Genomic DNA, 21,584 nt, shown 5'->3' with positions numbered 1-21,584 from the left:
AGGAATCCCTTCAACCATATTGGCCCTGAAGAAAGATTCAGACCACCCTGAGTAGATATAACCAGAACACAGAATACCTTCCACTGTCTTCCTCCTTTTCTTTTACTATGATACTTGTAGGAACTGAAAAAGAAAACTGCATCTTCAGGAAGGATCAGGATAGCAGAGTGCACTGGCTGTGCAAACCAGGGATGGAGAAAAAAATCCACCTCTAGGTAGACAGGTCATGGGAAACACTGGAGCTAGTTTTGAGAATATGAGAAAATACAGTGCCTTGGCTGGCCAACTTAGGACACCTTTTGGCATTCCACTGTGCCATGCTCTTGTGCTACCTTACAAGAAGGGACCAGAGAAAAGAGAGGACAGTGGAAGTGACAACAAATGGGGCACTCAGCAAAACGGACCAAAGACTCTTGCTTTAAAAATGGAAAGAATTCGGACAATGGATGGTAACGTGTAATTTATCTCATAGGCCTAGATATGGGATGACAAGACCTTCTGAATGCTTAGAAGGAAATCTGAAAAGAAAAATATTCTTTTATATTGCCTAACTTTATTGTTACACAATGTGCCGTCCTGTGGGAGCAAACCAGATGATTTTGTCCATATCAGCATTGGAGCATGTAGGACTCCAGTCTTCAAATGAAGCCGCCTACAGTGTGTGGCAGCCTACCCAGACCTTCACAGATGGTGGGGTTTTCTGGGTGTCGTTAGCCTGTGCTAGTATAGTTTTGTGCAAAGTTGAGCTTTCTGTCTTTGCATTTTAATAACGCATATTCTGCCTCGTGTTCAGACAATCTATATCCTTCTTATGCAATTACCAGGAATGTAACTCACTGCTTTACGTTACACAGTGTAAAACACACTGATATGGCATAACAGCAGCTTTCTTAAGAGCCCAACAGCCAGCTGGAGGATTTTGTCTCTGGGTCAGGTATACTGGAGATGGCTATCAGGCTAACTTACAGGACCAACAGTGCAGCAGGCCTACAGGGGAGAGCTAAATACAGGCAGTGGGTCCAGACTCTGGGAAGCCCTAGAATTGATACTGCAACTTGACATTTTCCTAGGGCTATGCTATAGTGGGGGACTCTGCTGCCCCTTCAGCAACCCAGAATCAGGAAGATGTCGAGTTAATTTAAGCCCACAATTGCCTCCTCCTTTCCCCAGGCTGTGAATTCTCTACTATAGCCTGAAGAGGTGCAGAAGAGAACATCATCCATTTATATACAGGTTACCAATGACATTAGCCATCTATTATCTATACAGAACCTAAAAGTCTGTTAGGTCATTTATAGGACTTAAATAGACAGGTCCTCCCGGAAGGACCTGTCGTTTGTATTGTGTAGCAAAAATCAGCCTACAGTTGCACTGGAATTCTGGCTCTTCTTGGGCTGTGATATTAAAGAAATGACAATGTTATAAGTTTATTGCCTCTTCTCTTTTGGGCTATACTTTATAACCATATTTACTGAATGCCAGTCCTGAAAAATTCTATTCACCTCAGGCAACTCATTTTTGATAGCTGAGTAAAATATCATTAATGCTTTTTTCATTACCATCAATCCTTGTGGTTATAGGCACTCAGGCAGAACTTGTGCCTAGCCTAGCCAGTTTCTCAAAACTGCTTTGGAGTAGACTTCTGTTAGAGACTGACATCTATCCTCAATATTAATATTCTTTTTCAATAAAAAGAAAAAAAAAGAAGTTTTAAATGAAATTTGTTCAAAGTCTTCAGTGGAATGTTCTCTTTGAAATCCATAATACCATCAGTGGTTTCAATAGGGAATATTGCATAAAAAAACCACCACTAGACAGTCATTGATTCAAACAACCAGTTCTGCTTACAAACTAATGCATGTAATGGCTTGATGTTACCATTCAGATACAGTGAACTAAACTTCGATTGTGCTTCTTTCCCCAGCAAGAACAAAAAGAAAAAATGATCGGTAAAAATCTGATTAAGTAGTATTGAACCGTATCTGATCATCTCCCTTTGAAAATAATTCCACAGAGGGATTTAAGTGTCAGAACCCCCAGTATCACAGAGCCTAACATTTAGGTGGCTGGCTTCCAAAATCAATTCTACAGTAGTGAGCCAGGCTTACAGGCTCAACTTACCATGCCTAGATTCAAAAAAGTCAAGGTGCTGAGCAGAACTTGATGCAAGCTGTCCCATAAGAAATGCTGACATATGATTGTGCCTCCTATACCAGATGAAGAGTGGGAAAAACTCATTCTGATCCCAGAATTCAACGGATGACATATGGGATATGTATGCCCCTTGGCCTGGGGAGGTCAAAACACTTGATTTTCAGCTACTTATAGAGCTCTCCCAACCTGTAACCATTTAGGCTAAAGATTTGTCTGCCTCAAATGGTTGCTTCTCTTTCTTTTCTTCTCTCTTTCACCTTTTCTTCTCTCTTTCACCAAAAAGTCGCATCTTCCAGACAACAAATCTGAGACTGGAAAGGTTGAAAATCACAGGATCAAGGAGAAATGAAACCCAAGCCGATCTGGCCAAACTTCTGAATATATGCCTAGCACGTATCTGCAGCTTGGATAAGTTTCAAACGCAAAGATGTATCATGACAATCAGTGACGGTTCCCTTACCTGTATGTGTTAGTTGCTGGTACTCTCCAGATCTGAATGCCCTGGAGAATCCCTTCAGCTCCAACGATCACACTGAGGTTGGAATTCCTGTAGGCATCGTTGCATTGGCTCTGTGTGGGGCCATAAGGTCCACTGGCACCACATGTTGTGAATAACCAGTGATCTGAAATGAAGACATACACAAAGCATGATCTGAACATCCAAAGACCAAGTAGCTGTTCTGCGCTTTATTCACTTTCTCTTGTCGGACCAAGAGAAGAACCTGGCCCCTGAGGTTTTAGCCAGAACAAATACTCACAGCCTTTTAAAAGACTCATAGTAATGTGTATTTCAGTATTTGACAGCTTTTCATCTACATCTCCTGAAAGCTATCACAACTATGAACATAGCTTTACTTTTTCTGAGGCTCAAAATGGCGAAGATCACAGAGGAGAGTAGAGTAAAATGCAACACAGACCACCTAGTTTTGGGCTCTGCTCTCTGGGCTGTTAAAGTGCATGCTCATAACCTCAAGACTGATGCATTTTAGCCATTTCAGTTTCTACAGACATTTGATTATTGAATTTATTTTATATGGGAAAGTAGCTGTTAATTAGATAAAAACCTGTAAATACAACATCATTTCAGTGATTAAAACATAACAATAAACTAATTGTATTTTGAATAATTATTTGCTCACAGGAGATTCAAGTTAAGCTTCAGAACGCAAAACATTTAACTGAGGCCTGTAAAACAAGCATTCAGCTCTGCATGTTCTAGGCCAGATCTTCAGGTGTAAATCAATGCATCCCTATTACAGCCATTTTTATCAACTGGAAGTACTAGCCCTGTACAAATAGATTTCTAGAACAAGGCTTTGCTAATTCGTGCCTCAAAAATCTAATTTTTTAATTTGAACACATGATGTTGAAAATGCTGTCCTTTTCCTTAAAGATTCTTAAAGGATATTCTGAAAGGGCCAGCACAGTTGCAAGACCACAATGCTCTTGTAAAACCCACCCTAACATATTTGCTAATATATCAGGAAATATTTCATATGTAATCAAAACTGAGATCTAGATGGTAAATAAGTGGACTAAGCATTTTTTGTGCACATTACATGATTTATCATTCATACTTACTAACAAGCTAATATACACAATCTAATAAACTCCGTTAGTTAATTCTGCTGCCATTAAAGACAGAAGACTTGAAATACACCTAAAGAATATTATTTCTACAAATGATGTTGGGCCAGCCAGCCCTCCTTACGGCTTTCTCAAAGGGCACCGTTTTCCCCCCCAGCTTCCACTAATGTAATACAACACATGCAGACTCTTTCTGCGATGGTACTAATTAGCTCAGATAGAGCATTAGCTTGATCTGCTTCTTGGAATTTGGAGCTATTGTCTAAGCAGATCTTACCTAGAAATGATGGTCTGCTTGTGTCTGGATGAGAGAGGCCAGCAGTTCTACCATTACTGTTACTGGAGGGGTTCACCCACCAGAAATACAAGGCAACACCTTAGTCTAGCCAGGCACAAGGTCTGAATTACCTTTTCAAAACTAATCCTGAAGTTGAGCTAAATTCCTTCTCACAAAAAAGTTCAATGCATGAAATGGATCAAATAATTTGGCAGGACTTTAAGAAATAAAATGGCTGGTATTTCTGAAAAACCTTTGTAATACAGTCTTGGCTATTCCAAGAAGCAATGCAAAACTACTACTTTTGGAAAGCTTCCCAATCTAAGTACTGCTGAGAGAATAATCTCTTCCTTCTTACTCCAAAATCTACGCCACTCCTCCTCAAAACTCCCCTGCAAGGGTCCTCTAGAGTTTTTGCTACTGTTATTTGTTTTATATGGATACTTACATACTTATTTTACTTATTTCTCCAATCCTTCTGCGATGGGTGGCAGTATAAAGTCTTAAAATTAGTAGATAGCAAATGGAAGAATTCCCCTCTCCTCTTCTGCCTCCGGTGTACCCCCCAAAAACCCAAGAACACCAGGAAAGAGGAGAAAAGCACCTAAGAAAGCAAGGCCTAAAAGTTCCTAAAGCAAAATCCTTCCGTAGCTCTGATATTGACAGTCTTGCACCAGAGTTACTTATGTTTATTCTTGCAAAAAAAAAAAAAACCCAAAACAACCCAAAACCAAAGCAAAATCTCACACAAAATGGAAGATGAGAGACTCATTCTGTCAGCTATCGCAGTGATTTAACGTTGCAATATCCCAGCGGGCTAAGCCACCTGCACTGAAACATATGTTTAGTAAAGCAGGCAGGTAAGTGTCTTCGTTTGGAACAATAAGAAGCCATTTGGATGTCTCCAGTGAAACATCAAACATGTTCCCAAAGGTAGAAGCAGGTGACCTTCAAGGGGACAATAAACCCAAAACATGAGAGAATCAAAATGGAAAACTGGAAGTGATAAAACCTAGGACAGACCACAGCATGTGCATACTGTTGCTATGGTTAAGCTTTGCATTTCCGATTTACTCCCTTTAAATAAATCTCATTCCTTAGGTATCTGCTTACCTGGCCTTGGCAAAAGTATCTCTAGACTATCACACATGTAACACACAGCACAGCTGGACCTGAAACCGGCAACTCTTGACTCCCACTGGGTTCCAGGGACAGGGGATCAATGAACTGTCTTATTCCAAAATGCTTTTTAATGGCCCTCTGTTTCCTTAAAAGCCCAATGCCCTGGTGGAAAAGAAGAAAAACGTCCTCCTGCTGCAAACATTATGCCTTCAGACTTTGAACTGAAGCAACCAGAACAACTTTTGTATTTTCTGCCTCTTGGACAAACTAGAGGGGGCTCATTTCCAGTGCAGAGGCAGTATCAGGGTAAGAGCAAACAGTGCTGCTAATTTAAGATTACTGAATGTGCATCTAAGCTCTTAGAATCTGGCTTTTAAGAGCATGAGAGTACAGGGAATGAAAAACCGCAGATATGTTATGCCAGGGAGTATGTCGTAAGGAACCTGGAGATGACTGTGCACAGGAGGTACTGTCTTAGATTTCAAAAACGGTCCTGTTGCAATCGATACAGTGATATATACAACATTGTATGTAAAGCCTCCCAGGTTCTGCAGCTGCTGCAGTGAGTGCTAGCAGACACATTTACTTGCTTTATTCAGGTAGATGGTAGACAGGAATGGGAGAAGACTTGTTTCAGAAGTAGCAGAGCTGGGTAGTGATCTTTGCCCAAAACATTGCCGGAGGAAGTCTGGCCCAAGTGAAGTCCATAGGGAGACCGTACCTGATTTGAACCAGCAAGGATCTCAGTAAAACCTACAGCCAGGTGTTGTGCGATCTCCTCATTTGTCACTGCTGCATTGACTTGCAAACAGTCCTCCTCCTGTTTATATGCACTTTCAGATGTGATACTGAAAGCCAGTCCAACATGTAACAGCTTTGTCGCTGAATTAAATGGGAGAGAATATGGCATGGGAAGAAGTCGCCCCTCATTTCAACATAATTAGGACAGATGGGTCTTAGTTACAATTCTGGATACAGACTAAAAACCTTGCACTTCCCTCCCTCTGCTCTCTTAAACATTTCACAAAGCCAACCCTCAATCTGCAGATGTAACAGTAGCCCAAGATCTTAAACCACTAACCCAGTAACAAAACAGAGTACTGCCCATCTTAGATAACCCACCACTTCTTTTTTTAAGTAAGAATAACCATTCACTCCCTGTAAAGTATTGATTTTCTCCTGATTCTAGACATGACTGCAGCATGTCTCATGAGCTCAGAGAGAGCATTTCTACAGATTGCTGCATGCCACAGCAGTTTACAGTAATTCAATTTGAAGCATTATTTTGATCTCCAAAGACTAAAGCAACAGCACTGAATCGAAAATCCTTAAATAGCTAGGTGAGAAGCATAGATTTTTCCCATCGGTGCACAACTGTGGTCTGTCACATACTGCACGGCATACGTCTCCTTCCTTCTGCAGTGTGCAACAGGCTAACGTTGCCGGCACCTCACACTCACATGATGGGAAAAAAAGCAGGACTCTCCAGTCTAAATCTTCCCAAACAACTAGCAGATTTCGGAAGTTTGCCCAACTTCACACAAGTTACAGACGCCCAGAAACAGCTGAGCATTCCCATGATGAAAACTAACAGGTAGTTCAACGTAGGGTCCCTATATATTCTGTCATTGGCAGTTGCAAGATGCTAACTGCGTTTAAAAACTGGAAATTCCTGTTTAAGGCTGGGGAAGAAGAAAAGAAGTGAAGATTACACTGAGATTCAGAATTGGGGTACTACATTTCAGTGAATAATTTATACATCAGTTCATTTGACGGAATCCCCACTTTAACAAGAAATGTGGCAGAGGAAACATTTGGTCTTCTGCTGTTCACCCACACACCTGCCGTCCTCAAGCTCCTGGCAGTCTCCCAACACATTGCTAAGGTCCCAGCAGCAACATTTTGCAAGGAATGCCATTTTGGCTCTATTAAAACAGATTTTAAAAAATCTCTTCTTCCCAACTTTTCTTTCCAAATTAGATTTACCGATATATTTATACACACAGTCACTCATGCTTATTTTCTTCTGCACAGCAGAAATTCTAGTTTTCACACAGCTTGGCTGGATACATAAAATGCACAGCAATCAAGGCACTGGATTTCAGCCACAGCAAAGGGGACTGATGTCCTGCTCTTGGAAAACAAAAAGAATAAAACCCCACAAGACTTAAAATGACTAATTCATTTGAAGCTCTGATACTATTTGCAGGCACTGCTGCAAATAACAACCAGCAACAATGAAGAGAAAACAGTGGAGCAAAGCCTAAAGCACATTTGTACTTCTAACACAGAAAGCAATTTCAGTGGCACATACAGCACATAAACTCCGTATCACAAAACAGACAGGCATTTTAGCTATACCTCAAGGGCCTAAATGTATTAACTGGCATTTGTTAAATTAAGCTGGTTTGAACTGAGGTTCAACTTGTTCCAAACCAAAACTTAACTGTTGATTTGAGAAAATTACCAACCAAGCACCACGCTACTTGGCTTATTTTGGAACCTAGAGTAACGCACTAGTGAAATGCATCAGTGCTTTAAAACAACGTGTAGGCACTTCGTGAAACTTGCTGCCACAACCTCTATTCAGGCCAAGAGGCTATCCCTACTTCCAATAGAGTAAAAAAAACATTAATAAGGGCTATAAGGTCTCACGCTTCAGGGGCAAAAGAACCCCAGTGGCTAAAATTCTGGAGGTAATTAATTCTGTTGTCCTTCAGCGAGTTCATTTTACTTCTTCCTCTAAGGCAGATGTCATCAAACTTGATGCCATGAACAAGCAGAACGCTTGCTTCATCTATTTCTAAAAACATTCACAAGCTCCCTTACAATATTTGGCCAACATGGGAAATCAGAGGCTTACAGGAAATCACCCATCTTAACCTTCACTAACATTTGGCTGCCATTGGCACTATGGTATGCGAGGAGGGATATACTTGGTGCATGAGCAATCTCAGTTATGCATTACCAGTAATTCCAGGGTTGGTCTGTGCTGAAAGTCTGTAGGCAAAATATACTACAAGCATATATAAGAAACATGTTCAGTGACGTGAGGAAGGAACAACCTTTCAATTTTGCTTTGGGTTCTGTTGTTTAACAGTGTCCTGCGAGCAGTAATTTGAGATTACTACCTTTTCTGGGACTAAGTTTGCCAGAGATTAATGAGGCGGGGCAGGGGTTTGAAAGACGATGGTAAATGGCAGAAATAGGCTGTGCTCACAATCACAGTCCCCGAACTGTTAAATGTGTCTACACAATGATATTAATGGGATATAAAATGATCATAGAAATTAGTGAGTCTTGCCAGCAATACCAGAACCAGTTACACAGGTGCGGCTAGACTAAGAGGAGGCCAGCTTTTCAACTATTTATGGACTTACTATTTCTACCTCTGTCTTTCCATTTTCTAAATGAGGGTGGCAATGGAAGACTTGGACATGTTTTTCAGTTCAACAAGAAGAGCATCTGCAGTGATGACAAATGTATGCCAGATTGATCCTGAGTATCATTTCAAAGAAATACTCAAAGCTTGATTCATGCTTTAGATTTTTCTTAAGTGTCCATATAAAGGGAACACTGCCAGGGCATCCTTATAGGAAATTATCTGTGGTCGCTATAACAGGGCAAGGGCATTGCTGACTTTGAACAGCAATGAGAACGGCTTGTTTCTTCCTATGTTCTGTAACCAGAAACTAACAAAGCAGCATGAAGAAAACTAATTTCTTTTCTCTTATGTTTCACTTAAAAAGATAGGGGGAGGCTTCCATAAAGGGTGTTAAGTGAGACATGGTACTAACTTTTTGGAATTTGTTTGTTCACAATTACAAAGGATTGTAGAAATGCGTGTTGGATAACAAAGACCAAGTTGGAAGGAGATAGCAAAATTATTTCAAAACCTTTCCTAAGATATATAGCAGTTTCTGCACAATTTAAACTGCTATTCTTAAGCGTGGGCAGCTTTAAAATTTAGGTCTAAAATGTGTGAATTGCCCTCTTTATTTCAATTGTATGATTAACTCTGGAGAGCATTTATGCCAATTCAACTTTGCTATGTTTGGGATCTGCTTGTATGCTGATTTTCAGTATTGCACCTCTGCTATTTTCAATCCTACAGAGAAAGGAAGTGTAAACACTGCAATAAAGAAATTCATGCCTACTCAATCTGAGATCCCACTGTCAGTCTCTGAACATTTTCTATCATTGTTCAGGATGCTACTTTTGTTGGGGGGAGGGCACTGAGCTGTTATTCACTGTGTTAATTGATGCTTAATACAAAAATACAATTCTGCAGATACCTTTATTGCATTATGCCAACAGTTCAGTTAGTATAATTGCACACAAAGAGCAACCAAATGTAATTTTCTTTTACTTAATACTCGCTCCGCTGTTCCTTTCAGCTCCTTCATCTGATTAACTAATGTGACTCAGAGTTCTTCCGAGAAACAGCCATGTAAGTACTCGTAAGAGGACTCTCCCTGATGCAAAAGACAAAATCTGTGCAACCACTAAGTGTTGTGAGGAAGAGACCGGAGCTGAAGGAAAACAATAATCCAGTCTGGATGAGAAAATGATTTGATGACAGTTTCCATGAAAGAAACCATGGTCACACAATGGCTGGTGGAGATGCAGATGAGATGGGACAAAACAATGCAAGATTTGAGGGGAAAAAAGGTTAAACTTTTTGTACATTTCACAACACACCATTTTTGTGCTGTATGCCCTGACACGAGTAAGTTGTCAGTGGGACAGATGAGAAGCTGAAACATCAAAAGAGAGGCTACCCTCATGGTATTTACAGCCTACTCAGAAGCACCAGAAATCTTTAATTAAAGCTTGATTGCTCTATGTCTTGTTATCTCCTTTTGCCTACTGAGAATCCTATTTTGTCTCCTCCAGTTTCCATGATAGTAATTTGTTTACCTAGAGTTTCTCATTATTGCTCACTGTATCTTTATATGCCTGAATTTCCCATATTCTGGCTTTGTCTATAAAAGGAAATTGCATTGGTTTGATATAAATTGGCTTTTTAATTGGTAGTTAAACTCCCCGAACAGAAATGCTATGGTTTGAGCAGCTTTCAGTTTTACTTAAACTAATAGCTAATCAATTTAAAAACGAAGCCAAAGTAAGCTTGGTTTACATCAAAATAAACAGTGCACAGATTTAGCCATTTCAATCAAAAATCCTAGTTCCACTGAAGTTGTTTCAATCTTCTGGTATACGCAGGTTTTCTTACAACTTTTTTGCAGGCTTCTTTTAGAATCAAGTTTCACCTGCAACCTTTCAGCAAGAAGCTGGCATGTCAGCAAGTAACACGTCATTAATTAATTGAAAAGGAAAACATTTGCATTGCTTGGTGATCATCTGCCTAATGGCCACCTTGCACTGCAAGTAACTGCGTGACTTGAAACCTACAGGAATTTTTCTGTGTTGGTCCTGGTCATCATCAAGAAATGAGAGAGAGTAACACCACCACAGTAGTTGTAGCAATTTTGGCTCTTATTCTTTACACAGCGCATTCGTCATCCCATGTGTGACACATGACAGTGGGAAGCTTTAGGATTTTTCACAGCGTTATGTGTTTTGAACCTTTGGTGTACATGTTGTGGAAGCATGCCAAGCCACGATAAGCAATAGCAAGGCTGAAGAAGTAATTCACTGGGTACAGGGCCTGAGAACAGAGAGGACAGGGAGGTTGGTGGTGATGACTATTGCTTCTCCTGAAAATGGATTTCCAAGCACAGGCAAAACCAGCAGGTGCATGTAAGAGGTTGTTCTCAGTTACAAAGGAGCAAATCGAGGCCCATACCCTTGAAAGCAATGGAGCTTCTTTGGATTTACTGCCATGTAAACAAAGTGGTACCTGTCTTTCAGATTGTACTTCCTGCTGTGTAGGCTGAGCTGGCTTGGGGACTTGGGGACGGCATTTTATTATCCTGTTGTCTCCTCAGCTATAGGAACACAGTTCTTTGTTTTAATATGATTTCTTAAGAAGGAAATATTATAGACTGTGATCCATCACACAAGCCAAAGATCACATTAGCTGTAATTACTTTTGGCTGAGCTCATATTGGTCAATGCAGTCTTTGGGACTTCAGGATGGCGCTGATGCTGTTGGTTCACTTGCACAACAGTAAATACATGGCCATCAAAGTAAAGGCCTTGACAGACTCAGCCTGAGGTTTCTTAAATGCATTACAGGATGCAGAAAGAAACAAGATTAAAGCTGGGTAAAATGCATAGCCCAGGGACCAAACAAGCATCTGCACTGTTTACTGAGAGCAGGGACTCAGCAACACAAAGGAAAAAGGTGATTCAGTGCTGTGGTGACCCTCAGAAATGCAATGATTTCCCACTGCAAAAAGCTTCCCACTGCTAAGCTGCAGCTTAGCCTCTCTGATTTCTGCCCTGTGTATACCGAGGGCTCAAAGGGGAGAAAATTGCTGTAGGAATGATTTCAAACTTCAGGGGCTGGAGACAATTTTAGACAGAACACGAACAGGACCGAGGATCAAGGAACAGGACCCAGAAATTAGGCAAGCTGGCTTAGATACCACAGGAATTCCCTTGAATTTTCACCCCAAGGTCATAACAAGTTATTTGAGTTGCTCAAAGTACCTCGGTGACCTTCTCTTCTACCCCCAAGCAATCTGACTCCCATTATTTCTACTATCTAAGCATTTCTTTAAATTGCATTCCTCAGACAGGACGGGGAGCAGAAGATCTAGAAGATGTTCCATCATTTCAGATCTAGTAAGAAGTAGGAAGTAATAAAATTCTCAAAGAAACCTACAGCCACAAGATTTCTAGCCTAACACCCACACACCCACCTTACATTACATTAACTTTGCATCCAAACTTCTGGCCATTCTCCAATCTGAAACTGATACCTGATGGCTTTTATGTTACTAAAACAGTAGGTACCTTGGAAGGAAACGTACAGCTGCCTTAGGGAACTACATCACCACCTAAGCCTTGACATTGCTATGGAAAGTCAGCCAGAAGTCCATAATCTACACCTGTGTACGGATCCTACCACAATATCACTGACCTAAGAGCAATGCTGAAAGCACTTAAAAGTAAAAGGTGGCTCCACTTACAGGCAGGAAACGGAGATACAGATATTGAAGGGAATACTTCAAAGGATCTGCAAAGAGGACGTAAGGATCTTTTTGGAAATTATACCTTTGTGACCAGCCCAAGCTCACACACGACATCTGTAATAGAGCTAGACACAATCTTTATAGCAAAAGCACAGGTCCACCCAGCCCAGCATCCTCTCATATGGGCTCACTCCCCGTCTCATTCTCCTGAGACTCCTGTCAGTGCTCCTGCACTTTTCTTGCTGTATGATGCTGAGTACATAAAATATCAATAAGGTCCACTTGATGGCAACTCGGCCTACACTGCAGACTCTATCATCAGCCTCCACTGCCAGAGCTCGCTTCACAAGGGAGTTCAGGTACCAGCAGCTGCCCTGCTGCGGCAGCACGGAGTGGGCTAATACATCCAGCTTTACAGGCAGGCTTTGAAGACCATGTGGAGCTTTTGACCACACTGACCAGACTGCTGTTGGTATCAGAGCTAACACCACTAGTTCATGTATTTCAACAGTACACTGCAGGTAGCAAAGTGAAACATAACCTAGAATAGAACAGACTCAAAGAAGTCTTTCTAAGATGGAGGAGTGGGAGAGAAGGAGGCAGCAGGAACAAATCCCTAGGCTTACTGACAAAGTAAAGGAGGCATACACCAACCACACCCCTGTTCTCTACCTTAAGACGGGTGGTATTTCAACTTGGCAGCTAACTAGCTAGCCCTAAGTGAGGAGAAACAGCTGCACACAGTGCTGAGGGTGGCATCTCTCCTGTAGTCACCCCTCATTTCCATGGTCAGCCCTGCTCCCCCAGGTAGGCTGGAGGTTGTGGCCATCTGAATCAGATCAGAAAGAGAAGCTGGCAAGGAAGAGGAAAGGAAGCAGACTGAAATAGAAATGCACATGTAGAGCCCAAAACAGATATTGTGAATGTGTGGGCAAGCCTGGGAGAGGGAAGAGACAAATATTTGGGAGACAGTGATGTGAGGGGGAAGGAATGGAAATCTTGCATCTATTTGGCACACGCCGCTACAGTTAAGCTGGAAAGGGGAGCTGAGGGACAAGGGAGAATGAAATAACATTGACCATACAAGACTGACATTTCTAATTAATTAAAAATCATGTTTTTAAAATGAAGTCCAATGCTGTCTTCTTTCAAATGGGCAATTAAAATATTACTGAAAAAGTGAAGCTATGTTATTTCAAACCAAGCCTATATTAACTAGAGATGGGTGTTCAGTTACCACATGCTGGACTCAGTCAATTTGGACACTTTGCCTTGATTCCTGCCTATTTTTACATGACCACGACACTAAACAAACCTATCTTACAGTTTAAAGGCACTTTTTACTTCAAGAAGAGGCTCCCTCTGGTTCTTTCTTTCACCAGCTTGCAATCAAAATCCAAGTTACAGTTAACAGCTAAAGGTAATTGCTTTCTTAGAGCTTGTTTTGTTTTGTTTGCAAGGGACTTGAGAACAGCTCTGAACAAAGGCTTTGGTAAAAAAAAAAAAAAGGAATCATATTGCATTTAGCCACATCTAACTGAAATCTGTACTAGCTGGAAATCTCTGCTGTCTAAAAATGCTTCTCAGACCAGACAATTACCTGCTGGACCAGAAATGGGGGCAGTGTGGAGTTGGAGATTTCCCAGAAGCTTTTGTTCCCATCCGAACTTCTTCTGGCCACCTCTACTGGTGAGCAAATTGCTCGAGTCTGGTGTGGTACCTCGAGGTATCTTCTCTCCACTTACTAGAAAACAAGAAGTCACAGATTGGTTTATCACTAAGGGTGGCTAAGCCAGTATGTAGTCCAAAACTGAAGCTAAATTAAGGGCTGGAGGCTTATTGGCTGAGAATAAGAGCCTGCAGTCACAGGATATAGCACTATTAAAAGGAAAGGGCAGACTGACTTTCCATTGCTGTTATGGGAACTGTGACAAAAGAAAAATAAACAGGAATGAGTGGTGAGCAAAACAGCAAGTGAATGAAGATACAAAGCAGAAATACAGAATACAATCTTTAGCAACTGTTAGAAAGTTTCTCTTTTAGCCAGTAAAAGTATGTGCAATCTTTTTTAATTACAGCATAATTTTAAGATCTCTTTAGAATACTGGAACCTGAGGTACATTGTATTTATGCACAGAAACCAAGGAGTATGACTGCATAAACGGAAAGACTCGCAGTCCCAGCCAATGCAAATTAACATAGCACAAAGCCGATGAAATATTCGGACTGCTGTTGGATCAGGAAGTGGCTTAGAGGTTGTCAATCTGAACATGCTACAGAGGTTGTAGCTTCAAGCCTAGAGGAAAGAACACACTTAAGTTCTACTGCTCAACCCAAGATAGAAGTTTCATGTGTTCAGAGCAGCAATGCTTCAATCCTCATGTAAGTTGTTGGTCTGAGGTATAGAGTGACAGATCATTGAACACATTTACAAATTAAGCAATTCACTATGCATGAGATTGTGAAAGGTGAGCCAGACACAAATGTTCAATAAAAATCTAAATGGGATGAAATCTGGCAGCAGAGGTATAGACTGGGCATATTCTAGAGGCCAGTCAATCACAAAGTCTGGATCAGAATCCAAATTTTTCCCAAGAGTAGGACAGAGTGAAGATCCTGGTTTCTGATTCGGACTTAAAATGCATGTCAGTCCAGATAAAATAACCTTGTTCTAATTTAACTGGAGTATTGTGTCCAATGTTATTGCAAAGTTAGTGTCTTTTCCCTAGCCAGAGTCCAACTGTCATTCATTTTGATAACTGTCACACAGCAAATCAGGTCATGTGGAACTCTATAATCACAGATTGGTTTCTGCATCAGCCTGGGTGGATAGGTGATGCTACTGTCTCAGCTGGAAGCTGACTCTCCCACACCATAATGTCTTACTACCCATTTACTGCCAAACTCGGAACTCCAAACGTCGGCTCCACTAATAAGGTATGCATCTGAACGGTCTCCTCCATCTAAGCACAGTTATTTCTGAAACATACCTTTACATTTCAAGAGTCCTTTGAAGATAACAACACCCAATCCCTTCCCCACAGTTTCAACCCCTTTCCAAATTTCAATTACGTGGCAAATAAAAGACAAGTCACTTGCAGATAAAAGGAAAACTTACTTGTTAAATAACAGTCCAGACTAAGGGAGACATTGTCAAAAGCAATAATGGCATCAGATCCTTCTTCCCATGAAGCGATGATCTGAAACCAAAACCTGTACAGATTGGAAGAACAGGGATTAAATTCTGTTAAAGAGATGAAACTCAGAGCTCTTCGCAATTAAAGCAGTTTTAGAATGGGGGAATAAAGCTTTTCTTTTCACATATAAAAATACTAAATTGACAGAGAAAGTATCCTCGCCCCTAACAAGCAAAGATGATCTGAGGAGGGGAACTGTACGTGAATATAGGTAGCCAGAAAAAATAATATAGCACCTCTTCCCTCCAGAGGCGTACAACCTGAAGCAGGTGCAAGTATGTGTGTGTGGGGGGGTGTCAGGACAGAAGATAAAGTCCCCTGGTTTCTGGCACAAGAAAAATGAGACACCTAAGTGATTTTATTCTCACAAATGATTTACACCCTAAAGTGTTAAGAAAAATAAGTAGGCTGGGGCTCCTGAAGTCATTTGGAGTTTCTAAAAGGAACTGGCAATCAAAGGCTGAAACCAATTTAGAAAGTATTTGGTGTTGATCCACCCTCTAGGAGGCAAAGGATATCTAACAGTTCTGGCAGTCACAAAAGAGAGGAACTGACACCGGGTAGTCCATAGGAGGAGCAGAACTCATTATCTCCTTGTAGAAGCTGAGCAGATTTGCCTTAAATCACTTCCACACTCTCAGCTGGCTTTCACCAGGAAGTTCTGCCTCTCCTACATTACCAGAAGAAAGATCACCTGTAAATTCACCCTCAGTGATACTACAGGTCAACAGAAAGAGCAAAAACAACCCACAATCAAATACTTCAAATCTTATAGTATACTGACCACGTGTTAATTTAGTGCACTCATGGATTTAGATTTTCTCTTAGCTTAGCAAGTTCATGTCCTCCCGATGCATATCTGCCACATAAAATCATAATACTCTGCTTAGGAAGGAGAACAATTTCTAAAAGCAGCCGACCATGGCCCAGAAGTGAGATACAATGCTGAGAGGTTGCATCAAGACTATAAAAACACGAAACTATCATATGCTGTAGAACAAGCTGCAAAAGAATATGAAATAATATTTAAACCTCATTCTCTGTTGTATCTTGATGTCTTACAGCAGCAGAAGTTAAGCCATTCATGGGTCTCTCTCATGGACCTATGGCTGATGATTCCTGCTCTCTCTTTCAGATATAAGTGTTCAGCCAGAATGTGAATTCTTGCAGGTGTTCCAGTTTAGACAAAAAACTGATGACAGAACAAGGTATTTTTGAGGAGCAGTCCTATTTATTTAGAAAGGCTGTAGAAATCATGTCCCTTCACTGCAGCAAGAATCTAAACACCAGCAGAATTTTTTCTTCTCACAGACTCTAGTCCTTTATGCATGGTACTGGGTCAAAAATATTTTCTCTCAGCTTTTTGTCTGGTATCAATATTCTTACATTAATCTTCTTGTCTCCTACTATTTTTTAAAAATCTACCCCTCCTTTACCAACAAGCCAATATCACAAAACAAAATTCAAGTGAAGCTTCTCTGCTCATATGTACATTTACTTTGGGACAGCATGTTCCTGTGTTTTGAATGAGGGATTTGACTGTTTCAGCTACCTGACTCTGTCAACAAACATAACCAACTTCCATGTTGTTCTCAAATATAGTGCAGCTTTCACCACCAGTGATGACAGTGAGGCATAAGCTAAAACAGACCCTAGGGATATATGTGCCTTTTGAGAGTATATAGATTGAAGTGTCGTCTTTTTCTGCAACTGGTGTTCTTGCTAAGCTACAGATGGGGACACAGTCAGAAAAGCTGATCCAACCAAAGCAAAAACTTCAAACAGAAAAAGATCCTGGGAGTCCCTGAAAGGTGCAAAGGGTTTAGAACAGAACACAGTCTGTTCACAACAGAAAAGAGTTGATATAGTTACCACGTTCCTCCTTCTTTACTTCTGGTAAAGTAAAACTATGATGCTTCAATACTGAAATTTCTTGCTCCTTGGAGATATGCATTGGACACATGCAGAGACTTTTCTAATATGGACTTTTTATGTTCTAAAGATATGGGCAGCTGCTATGAAAAAGCAGGTGATTGACACAAAGAACAGTAGATATGGTGAAGGAGGGGTATCCCTAGCATCAAAGGAAACTCCAAACAGCAAGACATAATTTTCCTTGCTAAATGATCCATCTTGATCAGCTGAAAAGGTAGCAGCTCCATCCAAACAAATCTGAAGATCACAAAAGTGTATTTTTTGCCTTCCCAATCCATACAAAATGCAACTGCAGTCTGACATTGCCAGAAGCCTCACCGTTCTTAGTTGGTATACCTGAAACACATTGTAGGTATGTCTAGCAGGAGAACTGGAAGGAACATAAAGTCCTTGCATGTTAAACTGGCTTCCAAGTACATCGGCTGTTCTCCCCCTGCCTCCTCCCGCCGTTGGCTCCACAGCTGACATCCCACAACACTTCAAATGAAATTACAAGCTCTAGCATAAACATAAGCTGTTTAGTTCAAGACATGCCATATGAGTCTTAAACAAAAGCTGTTGGACAGACAAAGTGGGCTCTGATCTCCTTTTTTCTGTTAGTTACTGTGCCAGCAGCAGAGATGACTGAACCTTATGTGAAACGGGTCCTGAACCGCCACAGGTCACAGTCTGGTATGTTATGGAGAACCAGGACCTATCTACAGGCCATAGCTCAGCAGAAGCTTCTCCCTCCCTGCTGTGTGCTGCTGAAACCTCCAGGAAGAGGTAAGGTGGAAATGGATTCAGCTACACGTCTTTCAGTTGGCTGTGCCTGAAAAATCAATGCCCTGCACACAGTGAACCTTGGTGCTACATTGAAGGGACCACTGAAACTGAGTCTCTGAAGCATTTGATCTTTGGCCTGTTTCCTGGGCGTGCACACTAAATGTCACTTAGAGTTGTGGACATTTTGATGTGTACTTACGTTTGTAAGGTGCTAAACTGAGGCTGGGAAATGAATTACAAAACCAAAAAAGCAGATCTTAGACATGGTCCTCCATGTCAGCTTTTTCCTCCACTTCTGCAGAGTTTAGCTCAGGTTGCATAAAAGAAGAGACAGAAACTTCTGCAAAGACTACTATGCACCTTTTTTGTACCTGGCAATTAAATACTTCTGAAAATAGCTTTAGGCAATCTCCTTGGCAGAACCTAAGCTTCATGCCCCAAGGTGTTATCCTTTTATGCACTGGTTCATGTCATGCCTCTTCAGACAATGAAGGGTTGTTCTTATGAGAATTATCAAATTTCAGCCCCTAAGAACAGAAAGGCGTGATACAAACCAGTATTTCTGTCATTGAAGGGAGTGCCATCTAACACGCCCATATAAGAAAGCAATACGTTGCGTTTTACTTTTATTTACAGTTAATTCAATTTAAGAGACAGCCTTGCTGATTTCACCTGCAGGAGCACTGGGACCAGAACACTTGAGAAGTTTCCTGAAGTTCACCAGGGATAAAAAAAAATTACAGAAATGCCTCCAAAAGAGAAAAATCATGTCAATGTCAAACACTTTTAGGACCATCAGTGCTGCTCTGGTTGTATATCCATCTGTTTTTTTTTCTAACATGAATGCAGTTTCAGTACAAATCTTCTCTTGAGACCAGCATTTCTGCAACAAATAGTTCATCTTTCTCTCTTCTCCAGTTTAATGCCACTATTAATTTAGAAATATGATGTCTTTCAGATCCCATTGAAACAAGATCATCAGTTAACCACCATTTCAATCATTAGCTTTGGTGGTTTTAGCTTAATGGGCTAATTAAGGGAAATTTAATCAAAACTCAAGATGGAAATGTCACACATCAGTGAGACGGAAAAAACCCCACAGACAATCTCGTTCCCTTTCCCCCTCCTTTTTTTTCTTTCTGTTTGATCCCTGAAATCAATGAAACAACTCCCTTTGACTTTGGTGAAAGCTGATACTGAAACACCAGAAGCATATGTTATTGCAGTGACTCAGTTGCTGGAGGTGACAATGTCTCACTGATATTTTTGCACAGATCAAAGTGGGGTATGCTGACTGCACATCCAGTACTTAAACTGTCACCTATACGGCACAGATACTGGTCCACAGCACTGAGTAGACATATTCACTGCAAACACAGATGCTGTGGTGGATGGCCATGAAAGAGTATTCCTGAAGGTAATTACACAGGAGCAGCAAAATTAGTGCTGGCAAGTTTGTTGTGACCTTGTTGCTTAATAAATCCTGGCAACTTCCTCACATGGAATCCAAATCCTCATCAGATAAGTCTGTGTTTCTAAGCTAGATTTCCTCACAAGAATGAAAATATGGCTGCTACGAAAGGCTTTAATAGCTTGGATATTAGAAAAACTGTTACTTGGGGACTGGTGGAAATTACTTCTTATCTGCCTCTTCTTTTGTCCTACTTGGCCCCAGGAGCACAGCTAGAAAAAAAGTTCCTTCTATGTACGACAATTGGGAAATACAAGTTACATCCTGCAGAGTTGAGTGTCAGCTGAGCTGTAAATACAACTCATGCAAAGGCCTGTTTTGTTTTGTTTTTTTTAAATCTGTTTGAGGCAGATGGGAAGTGCTGTACCAGGTGGACGAAAAAAACCTAATTCAAATCTCGCCTTTGGGGAACATCAGCTCGGCTGTCTGAAGGATACAAGTTTTACATAAATTCAGAAACCACTCAAGGGTGACTACTGATCAAATATTTCAGAGTCACAGGTAAGAAATGGCACCAAAGGCATAAGGCATAACAAATAAGCTTTTCTTGGTTTGTTTCTTTGGCCCAACCTGTGAAATCTGAATCCAGATGAACAGTTCCTTGAAAGGTAGGACCAAGCGTATTCCAGCTCAGTTAAATCTGACAGAAACAGGATAACATCAAAGCTCTGGGCTGTAATCTTCCCCATTCATCAGGATCTTTGAATCTTGGGTTTTATTTCAGTGTGGTCAGAATTTGAGCTTCATCACATCGTCCTGGATTTTCTGTTCAGTTGGTTCTTTTTGCTTACTTATTTTTTTCTTGATCCTAACAGAAGACTGTTTTCCCCCAAAATAGCTGGGGCTTATTTACAGAGGGAAATATAGAGCTAAAAATATGAAAATACATCTATAGTTATGTTGGTATAGCCTCCATGAGGACAAACTGCTTTGCTTACATCACCTATCTTTAGGTCTTCATTGCACAGAAATGTTAGCTTCTGGGTGTATTATATCCTCTTCTGTTTGGAGGGAAATAAAAAACATTCTCCTTGAATTGAAGATCTCAGAAAGCTGATTTTGTGCAAATTCTGCAGCTCCCTCCCTTCACCAGCAACTCTGAATTCCACCTAAATATTGTCCCTGGCTCATGCAGACAGTTCAGGTTTCCATTAGCCAGACTCAGGCAGCTGTCTTCATGCCATTATTTTAGAAAGGCTCATAATCATTTTTTTTTTCTTTTTATCATAAAGATAGGGATTATTAACCAAGACTGAATGTTAATCTCCTCTGTACTCAATCCCCCATGCAGTGACACGATCACAGCGTGCCTGTACGTACAGATCCCATTTCATAACTTGTAATGTTTTGCCTCTGATGGAACTGATTTCTCTCTCTATGTAGCTAAAATAATTACGGCTGAACCTGCTGAGGTACTTACGGAACGGAGAAGTTTCAGGTCACTAACCCTTATTACATTCAGGTTCCCATTAACTTCTCTGTTACAAATGATGCACTGTTAGCTCACTTCACAAAGGAATACTTACTATTTGGGATAAAAGACATACTTAGGTGGAATGAGATTATTTGGAGAAATATAAGCATGCTAACTAAACTCAGTTACAGTGACAGAATTGCCATGCAGGAAGTTACTTAATAGCCAGTAATAAAGGTTGAGATTCAAAGGTGTTATTAAAGGCAACCATGCTGAATATATACACGTACAAAATCTGTCACAGGTACTCTGCACACATGGTGACCAAAACTCCCTTTTTCAGATGAACAGAACAGCCATCAGCAGAATAACTCTATTTCAAAAGGAGGCCAGTACCAGACATAGTTAATGCTACAGAGCAAAAGAGCAGTGATATGGGCACTAAAGTCTCACTCTGTTTTTAACAAAGTAGTATGGGACCACATCGGAGCAACAGAGGCTGGGCTTGTTGGATGGATATAAGAAGAAAGAATAAAGAGATCTGTGTCTAGATGTGACC

The 21,584-nt window shown here is 40.8% G+C and overlaps 1 protein-coding gene across 1 annotated transcript in view; it reads right to left on the bottom strand.

Moving 5' to 3' along the window:
• The window catches only part of ALK (anaplastic lymphoma receptor tyrosine kinase), a gene marked incomplete at its 5' end in the record, with an annotated part of 57,375 nt that overhangs the window by 30,201 nt on the left and 5,590 nt on the right, over positions 1-21,584 (bottom strand). The window contains 3 exons of the mRNA XM_009574370.1: positions 2,615-2,777; positions 13,844-13,987; positions 15,362-15,456. Coding sequence (XP_009572665.1) covers positions 2,615-2,777; positions 13,844-13,987; positions 15,362-15,456 — 402 coding nt within the window. The remainder of the gene's footprint in view (positions 1-2,614; positions 2,778-13,843; positions 13,988-15,361; positions 15,457-21,584) is intronic.

Source organism: Fulmarus glacialis, unplaced genomic scaffold (assembly GCF_000690835.1).
Source record: "Fulmarus glacialis isolate BGI_N327 unplaced genomic scaffold, ASM69083v1 scaffold14390, whole genome shotgun sequence".
Lineage (NCBI taxonomy): Eukaryota > Metazoa > Chordata > Aves > Procellariiformes > Procellariidae > Fulmarus > Fulmarus glacialis.
This window is presented reverse-complemented; position numbering and strand designations above follow the sequence as displayed.